Genomic DNA, 15,696 nt, shown 5'->3' with positions numbered 1-15,696 from the left:
TAGAACCATCTGCTCTATGGGGGCGGACATTTTAATTTCAGCACTGCAGAAGCCAGGGCAGGAGAGGAGCCAGGACTGCTGCGCAGACAGGTAAATCTGCGGGTCCCAGCCGCAGCACAGCAGCATTACAATAGCCCCGCAGACCACCGGCGCCTGCAATTTCACATCGCCTCCCCGCGACCGCGGGGTCTGCGGGCCTATTGTTATGCCACTGATTTCATCTTTATTTCTGTGGACATTCATTTGAGCTGTATCTAGGTCATGGTTAGATCTGTGTTATATCTAGCTGCTACTTTCCCCTGTCCCAAGGTATTATGTGGTTTCCCAGACTTCATGCACAGAAAGGGTTAATCTCACATCCCTTGTTACCACTCACCTTGTACCTTTCCACACTTGGCCCAGAGTCCAGAACCTGTCTGTATTCCTCAGCAACCACAGTCTAGTTACTTTGCACCAGCCAATTATACTATTCCAGATACTGACCTGTGGTTTCTAGTCTCCCATGCCAGATCATAACAATATGTGATAGACAATTTCCACTTTGCAAAACCATCTCATCTATCCTGAGTGACCAGACCAGCCTCTGAAAAGAAGTTTCTTTGCCAAATCTGGGATTGCACAACCCCAAAAAATACTCCATCTTTACCACTTTAGCTCCAAACAGCAGGGGGTCAGCATCCTCCACAAAGCCATCACAAAGAGACCTTGCAGTTGGAGAACTTAACCATCACTACAGCACTTTATTCAGTGAGGCACAATAGTACCAAGGTCCAGCAGGACAGTATAACAAACTACAATACCGTATGGACTAGAGCAGGGGTAGACAAGTAATTTCTTACGGGGTCTGTATTTTTCAAAGTATTTTAATCAAGGTCCAGAATTATATATATATTGTACTGATTGACTGTACCGTGGATATTTTATATCTATTAAATCACATTGGTTTTATACCTTTATGCTGTTCGTGAGAGCAAGTGTAATACATCCTAATAAATGACAGACATACTGTAATATAAAAAAAAGGGAAGGGGGGCGGGAGTAAAGGGGAGGGGGTGAACAAGACAAGGTGCAAATAAAACAAAAGCGAATTCAAGCTTTTAAATCTTTAGGCCAATAGGGTCTTAAATTAGACAAGCTTAAGTCTTAATAATATTTATTAATGGACATGTTTTTATTACGTTCCTACAAACCTGTATATGGAAAGTAAGTATTTATATTGTCTAGAGCAGGAGTCCTCAAACTATTTTGCTCTGGGACCACATCAGACAATAGAAATAATTACAGGACCCCAGCACGTTACTGCCGAAGGTCATCCTATCACATGTGTAGTCAGCAGACAGCACATGCATGGCAGCATTGTGGAGGCACAAAATGATGGGAGGAGTCTAAAATAACAGACAATTCAACAGATATTTCAGACTCCCTGAATCACTGACTGAGATTAGAAAAGTCATCAGCCTGTTGGTCAGCTACATGGAGTTGCGACCCCATGCTGAGAAGGTCAGGACCCACTTTGGGTCACAACCCACAGTTTGAGAACTGCTGGTCTAGAGCAATATGCATGTGCTATAATGATCATACGGGAAGCTACACCCTAAGGGGCTCTTGCTAACTGTTTCTTCTTTCAAAATACAAGATTTTTAGTAGCATATTGTTGACTGCAGATAATAAGGGAGCAAATTTTTTTTAATCCAGTGCGTGAGAATTTGTGGTACTTATGTATTATCTGGACTCCCATGTTAAATGCACCCCATTTTTTCATACCCCTACTATCCAACTACGCATGGAGTTGATTTTATATAGTGTGGCGAGCGCAGCGAGCCACCGTGCCCGAAGCGTGGCGAGCGCAGCGAGGGGACACGGTCTCATAAGAAAATCGGGAGCCCAGATATTACATAAGTACCGAATTTGTTTTTTAGCTATTACTAATATCATGGCCCTGAGAAAAAGAGAATTAAACCAGTGATATCCAATCTAAAGTCACGAAAGAGAAATGCAATAGGATGTTTTCTAACATGAATAATGTTTGATTAATACATTCCACCACCTTAAACCAGAATCTAGAAATCTTATTGCATGACCAAAAATTATGCAACAAGTCTGCACTACTTATATTGCATTTAAGACAACAGCCTGTGTCCTCAGGGACCATATGGGCCCTCTGATTGGGAGCAATATATGCCCTATGGAGAAATGTGTCCTGCAGGGAGGAAGAGTGAAGATATCTAAATGTAGCTATAATATTATCAAGAAAGCTATCACACGATTCTAAAGAAGGGATATCCCTTTGCCACAATGAGGTGTTTATCATTCAGTGTTTATCCCTGTCAGAAACCTTAAAAGTAGATTGATAATATTTAAGGCGAAATGGGCAATTTTTGGTAAGTACCATCAGAACACGAAGAGGGTCTGTAGTGGTCACCTCCAGCATTGGTGAGGCTTGAGATTGTATTAAGTGTCTGGCTTGTAAGCACATAAAAAAAATCTTGATTAGTAATTGGTATTTCAGCTGTAACTCCGCAAATGACCATATATTTTTCCCACCTGGGTCGAATAGGTCCCTTATTGCAGCAATGCCCCTGTCTCTCCAGTCAAGAAAACAAGTGTTCAAGACCAGGAGCGAAGCAGGGGATGTTCCACAAAGTATTATGTAAGGACGTCTTTTTTTTCATGAGAGTGACGCCAGGCTAGATACACATACCAGAACAGTATGTTCCTCTTTACCTCCAGGGGGAGTTTATGTCAGGGTGTGAGTGTAGAAGCGCGGCCAGCAAATAGGGATGCAAGGTGGGGAGCTCCAGAGTGTAAATATAGATCTGCCCCATAACCAGTCCGTAGTACAACGGAACATTGCCGCTCTGCTGAAAATAATTGGATCCAGTATTCCCGAACCCCCTTCCCCCCTGAGCAGCCAAAGTCTTGCAAAAGGAATTCTGGGTCTCTTACTTGCCCATAAGAATTTTGTAAAACATCTGTTAATAAAGAGAGCATCTCTTCTAAGAAGAGGGATAGATAAGATTAAAAATAATTATGAAAGTTTAGGGAAGGAGACTCCCTTAATAACCTCGGTTTTGCCCAGAAGAGAGAAGGGGAGGGAAACCCACTCCTTAACCCCTTCCCGACATTTGATGTATATATACGTCATGGCCGGGATGTACTTCCCGACACATGACGGATATATACGTCATGACTTTAAACTGTCACCGCGTCTAGGGACGCGGTGATAGAGGGACGATGTCTGCTGTCCCTGACAGCAGACATGTCCCAGCATGCCCAGGGGGGGCGGCGATGCCTCCCCCCCGTCGGCGATCGCTGCGATTGGCTGTTCAATGTGAACAACCAATCGCAGCGTTTTCCTGTGTTACCGGAGAATCAGACGCGAATCAGACGCTCAGTAACACAGGGATCAATCACCGCCGGGTGTGAGGGGGTCACCGGTGATGACCACACCCCTCACCCCACCTGCCCCCAAGGCTGTGATTGGTCCATCGGACCGACGGACCAATCACAGCCATGGCGCGTGATTTAAACTAACGGTGACTGCGCTGCAGACGCCATTCCGGTCTGGAATTGCGTGCAGAGCGGTCACCGGCCACTCTGTCGTGCTATACATACCTGAACCTTGCCTGATACTTACCTGATCACCGCTGATCACCGCTGGTAGCGTGCTGCCAGCAGCTGGATGCTTCCTGGATCTTGTGACTTCCTGTGTCCTGCTGCTGCAGTGTCATAGAGTCACAGATCGTGAGAGATAGTGACAGAGAGTGACAGAGAGTGACAGAGAGTGATAGAGAGTGATAGAGAGTGCTATATTTTGTGTCTGCTGCACCCCTTTTGTGCTGATCAGTATATCTGTGCTGATCAGCAACTTTTTGGGGTTTTTTTTTTTTATATATATATACCTGTCAGTTGCACCAAAGGTTGTGCTGCCTGTGCAACTGACTGCTGCCCCCCCCTTTTGTGCTGATCAGTATAAATTAACTGATCAGCAACTTTTTGGGGGTGCAGGTTTTTTTTTTTTATATATATACCCTGGGGTCTTGCTAATGCCACATAGCACCCACCATTCATTCCACCAGAATCTGAGCTGCAAAATCCAAAAATCACTCCTTCCCTTCTGAGTCCTGCCATGCACCCAACTGGTATTTTTTGGTCACATATGAGGCATTGCCATACTCGGGAGAAATTGGGGCACAGATTTTGGGGTGCTTTTTCTCCTTCATACCTTATGAAAATGAAAAATTTTGAGCCAGAACTGCATTTTTGTGTAAAAAAATTAATTTTTCATTTGCACAGCCCAGTTGTATCAAAATTGGTGAAACCCCTGGGGGTTTGAAATGTACACTATACCCCTAGTTGAATTCCCTGAGGGGTGTAGTTTGCAAAATGGGGTCACTTGTGGGGGGGTTCCACTGTATTGGTGCTTCGGGGGTCTTGCTAATGCGACATAGCACCCACCAACATTCCACCAGAATCTGTGCTGCAAAATCCAAATATTACTCCTTCCCTTCTGAGTCCTGCCATTTTTTGGTCACATGTGAGGCATTGCCGTACTCGGGAGAAATTGGGGCACAGATTTTGGGGTGCTTTGTCTCCTTCATTCCTTGTGAAAATGAAAAATTTTGAGCCAGAACTGCATTTTTGTGTAAAAAATGTAATTTTTCATTTGCACAGCCCAGTTGTATCAAAATTGGTGAAACCCCTGGGGGTTTGAAATGTACACTATACCCCTAGATGAATTCCCTGAGGGGTGTAGTTTGCAAAATGGGGTCACTTGTGGGGGGGTTCCTAACTTTTAGCACCTTATGGTGCCTAGAAACCTACATGGTGCCTAAAAAATAATCTCATAAAAAGGAGGCTCCAAAATCAAGTAGGTGCTCCTTCTATTATGAAGCCTGTGGTTTGGTCAACGTGCACACTAGGGCCACATATAGGATATTTATGAAAACAAAAGAATTGGGGGAATCAATTTTTAGTCACATTTCTCTAGTAAAATCTACTGTGTTCCTTAGAAAAATGTATTAAAATTGCAAATCTGCAAAAAAAATGAAATTTTGAAATTTCACCTACACTTTGTTTTAATTCCTGTGAAACACCTAAAGGGTTAACAAACTTCCAGAATGCTGTTTTGAATACTGTGAGGGGTGCAGTTTTTGAAATGGCATCATTTATGGGGGTGTCTCACATACAAGTCCCTCAAAGTCACATCAAAACTGAACTGGTCCCTAAAAAAATCAGTGTTTGAAATTTTCTTGAAAATTTGAGAATTTGCTATTCATATTTTAAGCCTCTTAGTGTCCAAAAAAATTAAAAGGATGTTGAAATAATGATGGAAACATAAAGTAGACATGGTCTATGTCAGTTATTAACTATTTTGAGTGGTATGATTATTTGTCTCACAATCAGAAAATTTAACATTTTGAAAATTGCTAAATTTTCCATTTTTTTACGACATTTTGGTATTTTTCACAAAAAAACACAGACTGTATCGACCCAAATTTACCACTAACTTGAAGTACAATGTGTCACGAGAAAACAATCTCAAAATCACTGGGATAAGTAAAAGCAAAAAAAAGTTATCCCCACTTAAGTGATACCTGTCAGATTTGAAAAAAAGGGCTCTGTCAGGAAGGCAAAAACAGGCTGCGGCGGGAAGGGGTTAAGCAGTTTATCTAATTTCAAGTTTATTGGACCGAAATTTACTTCGTACAGATTCGATAAAGAAGGGGGAATATATATCCCTAAATATTTTAGGCTGATCTGGGCTTAAGAAATGCTGGCTAAAATGGGATGATCAGAAAAGCGGAGGCCTCTCCTGTTAAAAGAAGAATTTCTGACTTACTTAACCGATACATTGTGGATTGTGAAGTACGCAGAGAAACCGCCGTATAATGGGCATCCCTGTCGCGTGCCCAAACTAATAAGAAAATGTGATGAAAGAACATCATTCCCTAGTACTGTTAGAGGTGTTTGGTATATACGAGAGATTAAATCTACAAAGTCCCCTGGAGCTCCAAATCTCCGTAAAGTCTCCAAGAGATGATCTCAAGTAATAAGATCGAAAGCTGTATAACAGGTCAGTTTCGGAGACACCGGAGGACTGCAACCCTTGAATTATGGGTAATAATTTCTGATTCAAACCATATTTAAAGCTCATTAGGCCCTAAAAGAGAACAGCCCAATAGAAATAAAATGATTATATGATTAAACTCTGGGTCTGTGCTACAACACATAGGGTATTTTTTCTTATTCAAACAATGTACTTATCTAAAGAGCATTCGTGTTCCAATCGTTCTGGATACTAAATGCATTACATGTACTCACATATACAAATATATGAAATACACATCATGGATTCAATCCAACAAACAGCACAAATTCACATAAAAACTTGTAGGAACACAATTTTGCTTACCTTTAAAATGTCATCCATTAGAGTGCCCCTTCCAGGCCCAAGTTCCACTAAATTGAGAGATTTCGACTTTCCGTCAGCTATCCATTCACTTATACACCATATCCCAATTAGCTGTATAAACAAACAGTTCAAGTAAATGCAAGACAAAATTCTCAAATGGAAAAATCATAGAAGAACACAACTAAATGCAGTGGTGTTAAACTCATGGTCCTCCAGATGTTGTGGAACTACATGTCCCAGCATGTCCTGCCACAGTTCATTACATAAAATCTGTGGCAGGGCATGATGTGACGTAGTTCCACAATAGATGGAGGGCCAGGAGTTTGACACCACTGGCTTAATGTACTGTATCATTCAGACAGGAGCTTTAAGTCTTTTCTTGTGCCACAATATTTATATACAATCTGAGCCTACACACAGCACAGATATTTTTGTCTTGAAGGGAACTAAGTCTTTATAAAGTGGAGAGAGAAGCCGTAAACTATCAGCCAATCAGCTCCTGTCTGCCATGTTACTGGTGGTGTTTAAAAACTCACAGGAGCTGGTTATTAAGCATCTCCAACGCTTCGTTAATAGACCCCAATGAGCCAAATCTACTATTCACACTAATGCAGATCAGGTCTTTTTAACTATTATTTTTTAATAAGTGTGCTTTTTAAAGTAAAATAAGATCTGAATATACAGCAGATACTGATGTAGTCTAATCACTTTGGCAGTAGTGCTAACTGTAGCTCAGACTAAACATAAGGATTGCATCAGGAGGTGGATGCAGCATGGATCTGTACTGCCTCTTCAGGGGCAGTGAATATGAGAGCATATGCTAACACAGTAGGTGGCATCTTTTGCAAAAAAAAGGCGACGTCCAGTGTCAGCTTCTCAGATCCACTGTCTGCTTCCAAAGATGCAGCTCTAGCATTGTCCAGCCCATTGTACACCTCAGGATTTCATGACTAGTGAAACTGGGTCGGAGGACACAGCCACTGGCTTCAACACTCCCCATTTTTTTTCAACAGTCTCCCTAAAACTCCTGCAGACTGTCTATCAGGCTGGGACTAACAGGTTACAGCTGCAGACATCACGGATATATAAAGGCACTTGCAAACGGTCTCTCCAATGTAGTTGTACTCTAGCCTATGTAAAAAATGGCATTCATCTCAATCAGACCCATAGCACACTACTTTCCTGCGCTTACAACACTCTCCTCTGAATAAATTCTAAGAAATGCTGGTTAATTGGGCATAATGTAATTACTTGTATGAAAACTACATAAAAAGGGGCACGCAATCCTTTTCAAAGGGTTACCTTGGTAATACCTGTTTACAGGGTTGTGCACACATTTCCTCTGTAGAAACGGATTGCTTACTTGGGTACTATCATGAATATAGCATGATCATTAAAATGGATCATGAAAGACAAATCTCACTTTATGGAACTCCTCTGATCACCCCATTCAGCAGATCCTGCAATGGGAAATTAATAATAGAGGGGACGTTGACTATGTAGATATCGGTTTATAAAAGCATGTATGAAGTATGAGAGACACAGCTTGCTTTTCACAGGACCCAATGAATTATGGAAGCACACTAACTGGAGTATTCTAATCTCACATAATTCCACCAAAATATAAATATAAAATCTGTTCCTCCAAACCATCCCATTTGAGCCATATGATACAAGGCTAGGGTTTCGCACAAAAAAAATAAAAAATAAAGCTCGTCTGCTGGTCTTGCGTACGTATTTCACATAATATTGGTGACATCAGTAAAGTGGTTGCATTGTACTAAATCTTACATTGTTCATTGTAACAACTTGCTGCAACGATTTAGCCCTGTAAACAAGATATCATAATAAAAGTAGAAATACATAACATTGCAAATACCTCTCCAAATATTTGACTAATTTCAGGTGATGTAACAAAGTCTCCATGTTCTCCCAGCATGTCATGATGCATATAATAACCCTGCATTCATTAAATGAGAAAAATAGAAAAGAACCAACTTAAATATTTCAATATGAACAAATTATCTATATAGATTGTAGAATTGTAATTGAGTTAACATGCATGGTTTATAAAATGGCGTCTGCACTGTACTTTGAGCTGTGACTGTTTTTAGACCACAAACTCGCCACCCCACCCCCTATCTGCTCCTACCTCCAATCTCTGTCTTCACAGCTCCCTTTCTCCATATACAGCAAATTTGTGTACTTGTGTAGTTTCACGGAGTGTCCCTGTAAGAACCAGCACACCCTTAAACATTTCTAACTGGTAAATAAAACAGTTAACAACTTGAACACTACAACCAAATATCACCTAAGTGACAACATAGGCAACCAGCCAAAATATGTCACACCTTAAAGTGACAACCAGATGCAATAGAACTACGCACAGGTGCGGGTTCCCAGTATACAATATGAACTTCGTGAAAAGGATGTACCAGTAGGTATTAATATCCTATTTTCACTATCATTCATATGGTATACTGGGTTTTCAATACATTGGGGATGTCCCAAAGCTTTCAGAAAGGGGGGGGGGGGGGGGCGGCGGCACTTGGAGAATTCCTTTGAGACTGAACCAGCCTTTATCACTAACTTCATCATTGCTCCCCCCAAGGTTTGGAGGAGTGGTCGATTGAGTGGATCTTCCTTCCCTGGAACGCCACCCATACAAACAAAAGGACTGACCAATATCAAGCAAATTGTGGGTATACTGGACCCTTTGTACTATTGTATCCACTAAAGGACACTATGAAAGGCTCTCTAGGAACGGATCTCACCTTGGTCTCCAAAAAGAAATACAGTACCGTATGGACTAACCTATTACATTAATTCCCTCTCAGACGTTTCAATTACAAAAGCACTTATCTGTAAACTATTGTTGTCATTTTGTATTAATTATTCTTAATTTTATTTTTTTATTGTGTATTAATAAATAGTTTTTATGACTAGAAAATTATTGGCACCTATCCATTTTTCAAATAAGAATTTTTATTAACTAGCGCAGTGTACACCCCCTCTTTGTTTTGTTTCTGCATATGGGTATCACAACCCGTATTTAGTACACCACAGCTTGGCCAGACAACCCATTTTATTGCGCCCCTTTGTGATAACTTTTTATCTCCACCCCGATCTGTGGTATTCCCCACCGATCCACAATCTGCACAAACACCTGGGGACTGAGACTCCACTCTCCTGGGTGCAACTCCTGACGACTGAAGAAGTCCGCCTCCCAGTTCCCCCCTGCCGGTTGATGTAAGCTGTCGTTGTGTTGTCCGACTGAACCCAGATTGTCAGGCTCTGCAACAAGGGGGCTGCTTGGAGGAGCGCATAATAGACAGCTCAGAGTTCCAAACAGTTGATGTGAAGTTTGGACTCCCACAGAGACCATTTTCCCTGAAAACACCTTCCCTGTGTCACTGCTCCCCAGCTGAGGAGACTGGCGTCTGTCGTCAGAAGGACCCAATCCCAGATCCCAAAGAGTCTGCCGACCAAGAGGTTTTGCGGGTGAAGCCACCATTGCAAGGACAGCCTTGCCTGTGCAGACAGACATATCCGCCTGTGCATCTGCAGGTGGGAACCAGACCATTTGGCCAAAAGATTCAAAGTCCGGGAGTGTAACCTCCCGAACTGAAGCGCCACGAAGGAGGCCACCATTTTTTCCAGTAGTTGGATGCTCTGATGGACTGACACCAGGACCGGTGTAAGGACTGCCACTACAAGCAGTTGAATGGCTACCATCTTTTCCTCCAGCAGGAACACTTCTGTCCCCAAGAACTGGAGATGCCTGGATGGTGTCAATGAGGACTTTTGCAGGTTCAAAATCCACCCATGTGAAGACACTACCTGCACTGTGGTGGTGATAACCACTCTCAACAGTTTCTCTGTTCTTGCCTTTATCAGCAGATTGTCCAGGTAACATTTACCCCTTGAGCCCTTAGCAAGGACATAATTTCCGCCATCACTTTGGTAAAGATGTGCAGATCCGTGGACAAGGCAAAAGGCAAGGAACTGGAAATGCTGGTTTCCGATTGCGAACCTGAGGTGAGCCTGGTGTGGTTGCCATATGGGAATGTGAAGGTATTCATCCTTCACGTCGAAGTACGCTAGGAACTCCCCTTCTTCGAGGCCGGTCACAACCAAATCAGAGACTCCATCCTGAACTTGAACACCCTCAAAAGGGGTTAAAGTATTTCAGGTCCGGCTTCGTTACTACGAACAGGGTGGAGTAATATTTACGAAGAAAGTAAGAATGTCCTTGATAAGGTGCACTTCGAAGAGAGTATTAAAAATTAACTTTTATTGGTACATACTTAAAAGGCTGCGAAAATTTATTAAAAAATGACATATAACATATAAGGTTGGGTTTCACACAGTTTAAAAACTATGGTGGCAGGCAGAGATGGCTATATGGTATTGGTATTGTGCTGATTGATATGGGCTACCTATATCCACGCAGATATCGCAAAATTAAGAATAGATCGCGGCAGCTGCTCGTGGAGTTAAAGATATATGGTGCCAGGTAGGAGTGGGTTAAATAACCTCTTCTAACTCCAGTGTGCAAGTTTGGTGTGTGAGCTAACACGTTCTTAACAGTTAACTCCGGGTCTAGTACTGTGCCCGAGTAGCTGTAAGTGTCAGGAGCCAGGTTTTATGGTTCAATCTGTTTTGTTTCTGTTTGGCTTTTGACTCACTGGTGACCTCCAGTGGTAGGTCTGTTGCCATTACAGCCCTGTGTTCTTTGAGCTATCATTCACAGGCTGTGAGTTATTAGCTCGTTAATCAGGAGCAGCCTGGAGATTCACCAGCTGTTTCAATCACCTGAGGCCTTTATAAGCCATGCTCTCCTGGGGATCTCTGCCAGTGATAGCTTGTTGTTTTTCTGTGCTGGTAGCTGCAGATATACTGCTCTCTGGTCCTAGGTCCTGCTCCTGTTCCATTCAGTCTGGATTCTGTCGGAGTCCTTCTCACTTCAGTCTGGGTCCTGTTTACAGTCTTGTCCTGTGCTGTCTGGGTCCAGTCAAGTGTACTATCCTGCTGCAGTCTGGATCAAATATCATTGTCCCCTTGCTGTCCTAGTCCAGGGACCTCCAGCCGTGGTGCAGCCATTGTCCAGCTGCCGTCTCACTGCGGTCACTGTACAGCCGTAGTCCAGCCGTTATCCAGCCGCCCGATTGCTGCGGTCAGTGTCCAGTCTTGGGCCGGTCACGTAAGTGCTCCAGTGGAGCCTGGTTCCTTATTCTTTATTCCTACGGGCAAGCGGCCCTTCCTCCTTAGTTATAATCATTATTATCCTGGTTCTGCTCTCCGTGGTTCGGAGAGGCCCACAACTGTGGGTTTACGTCTGTTTTGGGGTACCGTCACTTTAAGAGTACTATTTTTATGTTGGCGTGTGTTGGTTTGGTGGCACCCTATTGTTGCTTTGTTCTGGTGTTTGCGACTCGGTCGCGCTGTCCCGTCCTTGGCCTGGTGCCGGTTAGTCAGGGGTTTTTTCAGGTAGGCCCGTTAGTTAGATCTGCCTTTTGAGATACCCCCTGGCGATCGCTCACCCCTTGTCACCACATAACACCTGGCTGCATCGGGGTCGGAGCAGGCTTAACCGGCTCCTTCGAACGCGGCGGCTACAGGCGAAGCCTAGCACTACCGCAGGGGTATTCCATCTGCCCGGGGGACTCAACAGAGTCAGTGTAGGGTTTCGCTGTGGCCGTTCTAACCAGCGGTCCCGGCTACGGGCTCACGCCTGATCTCCAACTCCCTGCCTGCTGCATCCTCACGTACTGTCTCTGGATTTCCACGGTGGGTAACCCCCAAGTCCGTAACAGTAAGATCACCTGGGTTGCTTAGGTGGGAGTGGGTATAATGAATGTATAATACACCTCTAATAACTCCTATAGGTCCCTATTACCGGTACTGCGTCTATGCCTGTATCGGGATTTACACTATAACTGGCTGGTGAGAGACGCACAGATATGTGACTTAACCTCCTAAGTAATACTGGGTATCCCACTAGGTTAATACACTAGGGAGTCTCAACCCAGGGAGGGACGGGTCTCCTTAGAGTTTGAGAACCAGTGTGTCTCACTGTCAGCCAGCGCACTAACACATATACCCAGGCATGTGTGGGTCTTAGGCAGCGGTTAACGGGATAATCACCAAACTGAGCACACAATCAATCAAAATACATTTGTAAGAAAAATAATAAAAGTTAAGCCATCTGCCTGCACACCGCTAGCCGGCACGCGCTTCGTAGATTAGCTTCCTCAGGGCCAACCAGACGCTGCCACGTAGCGGGTTTAAATGCATTGTGTAATCGTATGCTGTCCAATCAGAGTGTACGGATCCGGCGCGCCTCTGCCGCATCACCTGGGATATTACGTCCTATGAGATGATGCATTGGCGCCTAGCGTATTGACGTCACGTGTATCAAATGGTTGGTATGGGAACCACACATAGAGTCGCCGTGTACGTAGTATGCGGCCTATCGCTGTTGTACTGATGAGCGTGTGTCCCTCATGTTCTTGTACGTCGGTGCATGCGTTGTCATGGGGACCGGGGTTGGCGTTCCTCCCATGTTACATGTCATTGGTCAGTTAGTAGTTTGACATGTTTTGGGGATTGCGTTACCACGGAAACCAAAGATAGCGTCTCTCATGCAGCGGCAGGGAAATCAGTGCTTGGACGTGGGGCAATCGCTGGTGTGAGATGTGTATACATAACCATATATTCTAATCGGGGGATGGTGCCGTCCTAGTATGTCTGAGTTATGATATATATATATATATATATATATATATATATATATATATATATATATATATATATATATATATATATATATATATATATATATATATATATATATATATATATATATATATATATATATATATACACATATACACACACACACACACACACACACATATTATGCCCAGTGCCGTAGAAAGTCACTATTGTTTAGAATGAATAATATATTAAAAATCATACCAAAGAGGGAACAGGAACGGATGGGAACGATAAATGGTTGTATAGTTTTCAGAGAGGAGGGGCGTAACCACGGCAGCACGTGAGTGAAGTCACGCAAGTGGGAGCTCCGGCATGGCTCCGACCGTACCACGCTAATCCCCTACCATCCCCGCTAAAACCTCCATCCAGCTCCACATGAAAACATATGAATGAGTGACTGCCCGATGGTACCTGTGCCGGGACTGAGACCACTGAACTGGCGTAGCTGAGTGGAACGACTGCGGCTCCATTCTGATCCGAGGCGGGAACTGCCGCGCTGTGTGAGCGTTGTTGGGGACGTGGATCGGAGGTGCACTGCCGGCTGTCGTCACCAGCAGCAGCCTCCTCTGGTGTGTCTCTCGTGGCGGCTGTGAGAGGACCGGGCGAGGGGTGACCAGCGGCGGCCGCGTGAGCTTGGGTTGTGAGAGAGCCCGCTCACACACAACAGCCATATAACAGTGTAATTTCTCTGCATAGCCCCAGGTCACCGTGCTCTGGTCTGTGAGAGAGACTTTGGGCTCAGCAGACTTTGTGACTCTAAAAATACAATCAAGTATACAGCGCGGTTGGTGCCGAATACTGTGTGGTAGACCGGGGTACCTGGAGAACTGTGCAGATATTGCAGGCGGTTGGTGGAAGATTGAGTCCCCCGCTGCTTGAAGGGGTTCTTCCTTATCTCTTTATGTGCTAAAAATAACAGATACTCACCTGTTAGGTGGCCGTCTTGTACCATTTCTCTACTACTAAACTTGGCCCTATATGCCAGTGGTCAATATTGTGACTGGTCCCTATAAGGATTGAGAGACTTTTTAGTTAGTTGCATCGATCAGGTGTAACTAGTGGAAAAAATACCATGCCCAAATCAGCAAGCAGCTCGGCTGCCACCAGGCTAGAAAAATATGCCCGCTCAAACCCTTCCCAACCTACCACACCACAAACTACCCCCTCCAAATCCCTACCACAGCCGTCTGTCCCTGAGGTTACTCTGCAGCAAGTCTTGGAAGCTGTCAGTAAATGCGAAACTCGACTTCTAGAACAACTGAGCAAAGTTAAATCCGACATAATGCTGATTAGGGACGATGCTCAAAAAACCAGGGATAGGGTAGTGGAGCTTGAGAAACGTACTTCAGACATAGAAGATATAGTGGCTCCATTACGGGCCCAGGTCAAGGAAATGTCTGCACAAATAGCTGACCTACGCTTCAAGGCCATAGACCTGGAGGGTCGCTCTCGTCGAAATAATGTCCGTATTGTAGGTCTGGAAGAGAGAGTTGAGGGCCGTGAACCCGAAAAATTTATAGAAGCATGGTTGCTGCAAGAATTTGGAAAAGACAACTTCTCTGCTCAATTTACTATCGAGAGGGCACATCGAATTCCTGCTCGCCCCTCAATCCCTGGTGGACCACCACGCACTCTCATAGCCAGATTTCTGCACTTTAGGGACCGGGACCAAGTATTAAAACTCACGAGGACAAAAACGGACTTTGGCTATAAAGGGGCCAAGATTTCTATCTTCCCAGACCTTCCTCAAGATGTCCAAAGAGACAGGGCAAAATTCCGCTCTGTTAAAGCTCGCTTAAGAGAAATAGATCTAAAATATTCGATGCAATACCCTTCAAAACTTCGAGTAGTGGCTAATGGAGAGACAATTTTTTTCTCAACAGTTGGTGATGCAGGTACTTGGCTGGATAAGTACTATCCAGGCAAGACGAGCATACAGTAGCAAATTTTCTTTTTTTTTTTTTGCTATTTCTCTCTTCTACAGTGTACTCACTAACCTTTTTGGTGTTTTGCTACGTCTAAAGGACTGGTGTATTTATGCATTTGATGGATGGGAAGGGGAACGTGGGAATAATGATTTAAAAAACAGTTTTGTAATGATGTGTCGGGGCTCTCACCGTGCTTGATGTGGTTATTTAGTAATAGTTCCCTAAGTGTAAGAAAAAGGGACTAGTAGTAAATGGGGGGTTTGGCCTTAGGTATGCCTTACAGGGGAGGTTATACAGGGTGGGGGGAGGGTAAGGGGTATATGTTATTTGTTGTTCGTTTTTATGTTTGGTCTATTGGTGAAATTGTTACATTATTTTGCGACTCTTATATTCCCGTTATATCATTTACTCTGATACTGCTATACTACTATTATAATGTTGATCCTAGTGGTAATCCATTTTTATGGTCTCCTATATGCCCGTTATATCAATTACTATGTATTGCTATATTACTATTATAATGTTGATCCCAGTGGTAATCCATTTCTATGGCTAAAATTGTGACATGGAATG

At 43.6% G+C, this 15,696-nt stretch overlaps 1 protein-coding gene across 2 annotated transcripts in view; it reads right to left on the bottom strand.

Annotated features, from left to right (window-relative positions):
* Positions 1-15,696, bottom strand: part of NDUFAF7 (NADH:ubiquinone oxidoreductase complex assembly factor 7) — a 114,999-nt gene that overhangs the window by 57,140 nt on the left and 42,163 nt on the right. Inside the window, exons 3-4 of one of the 2 annotated variants that reach the window (XM_083176432.1) lie at positions 8,295-8,375; positions 6,416-6,526 (exon numbers count right to left, since the gene is read on the bottom strand). In XM_083176432.1, the coding sequence (XP_083032558.1) occupies positions 6,416-6,526; positions 8,295-8,375 (192 nt within the window). The remainder of the gene's footprint in view (positions 1-6,415; positions 6,527-8,294; positions 8,376-15,696) is intronic. The other variant, XM_083176433.1, reaches the window with a different exon arrangement.

Source organism: Crinia signifera, chromosome 3 (assembly GCF_055691185.1).
Source record: "Crinia signifera chromosome 3, ASM5569118v1, whole genome shotgun sequence".
NCBI lineage: Eukaryota > Metazoa > Chordata > Amphibia > Anura > Myobatrachidae > Crinia > Crinia signifera.
Note: the sequence above shows the minus strand (reverse complement) of the source record. Positions and strands in the feature narration are given on the sequence as shown.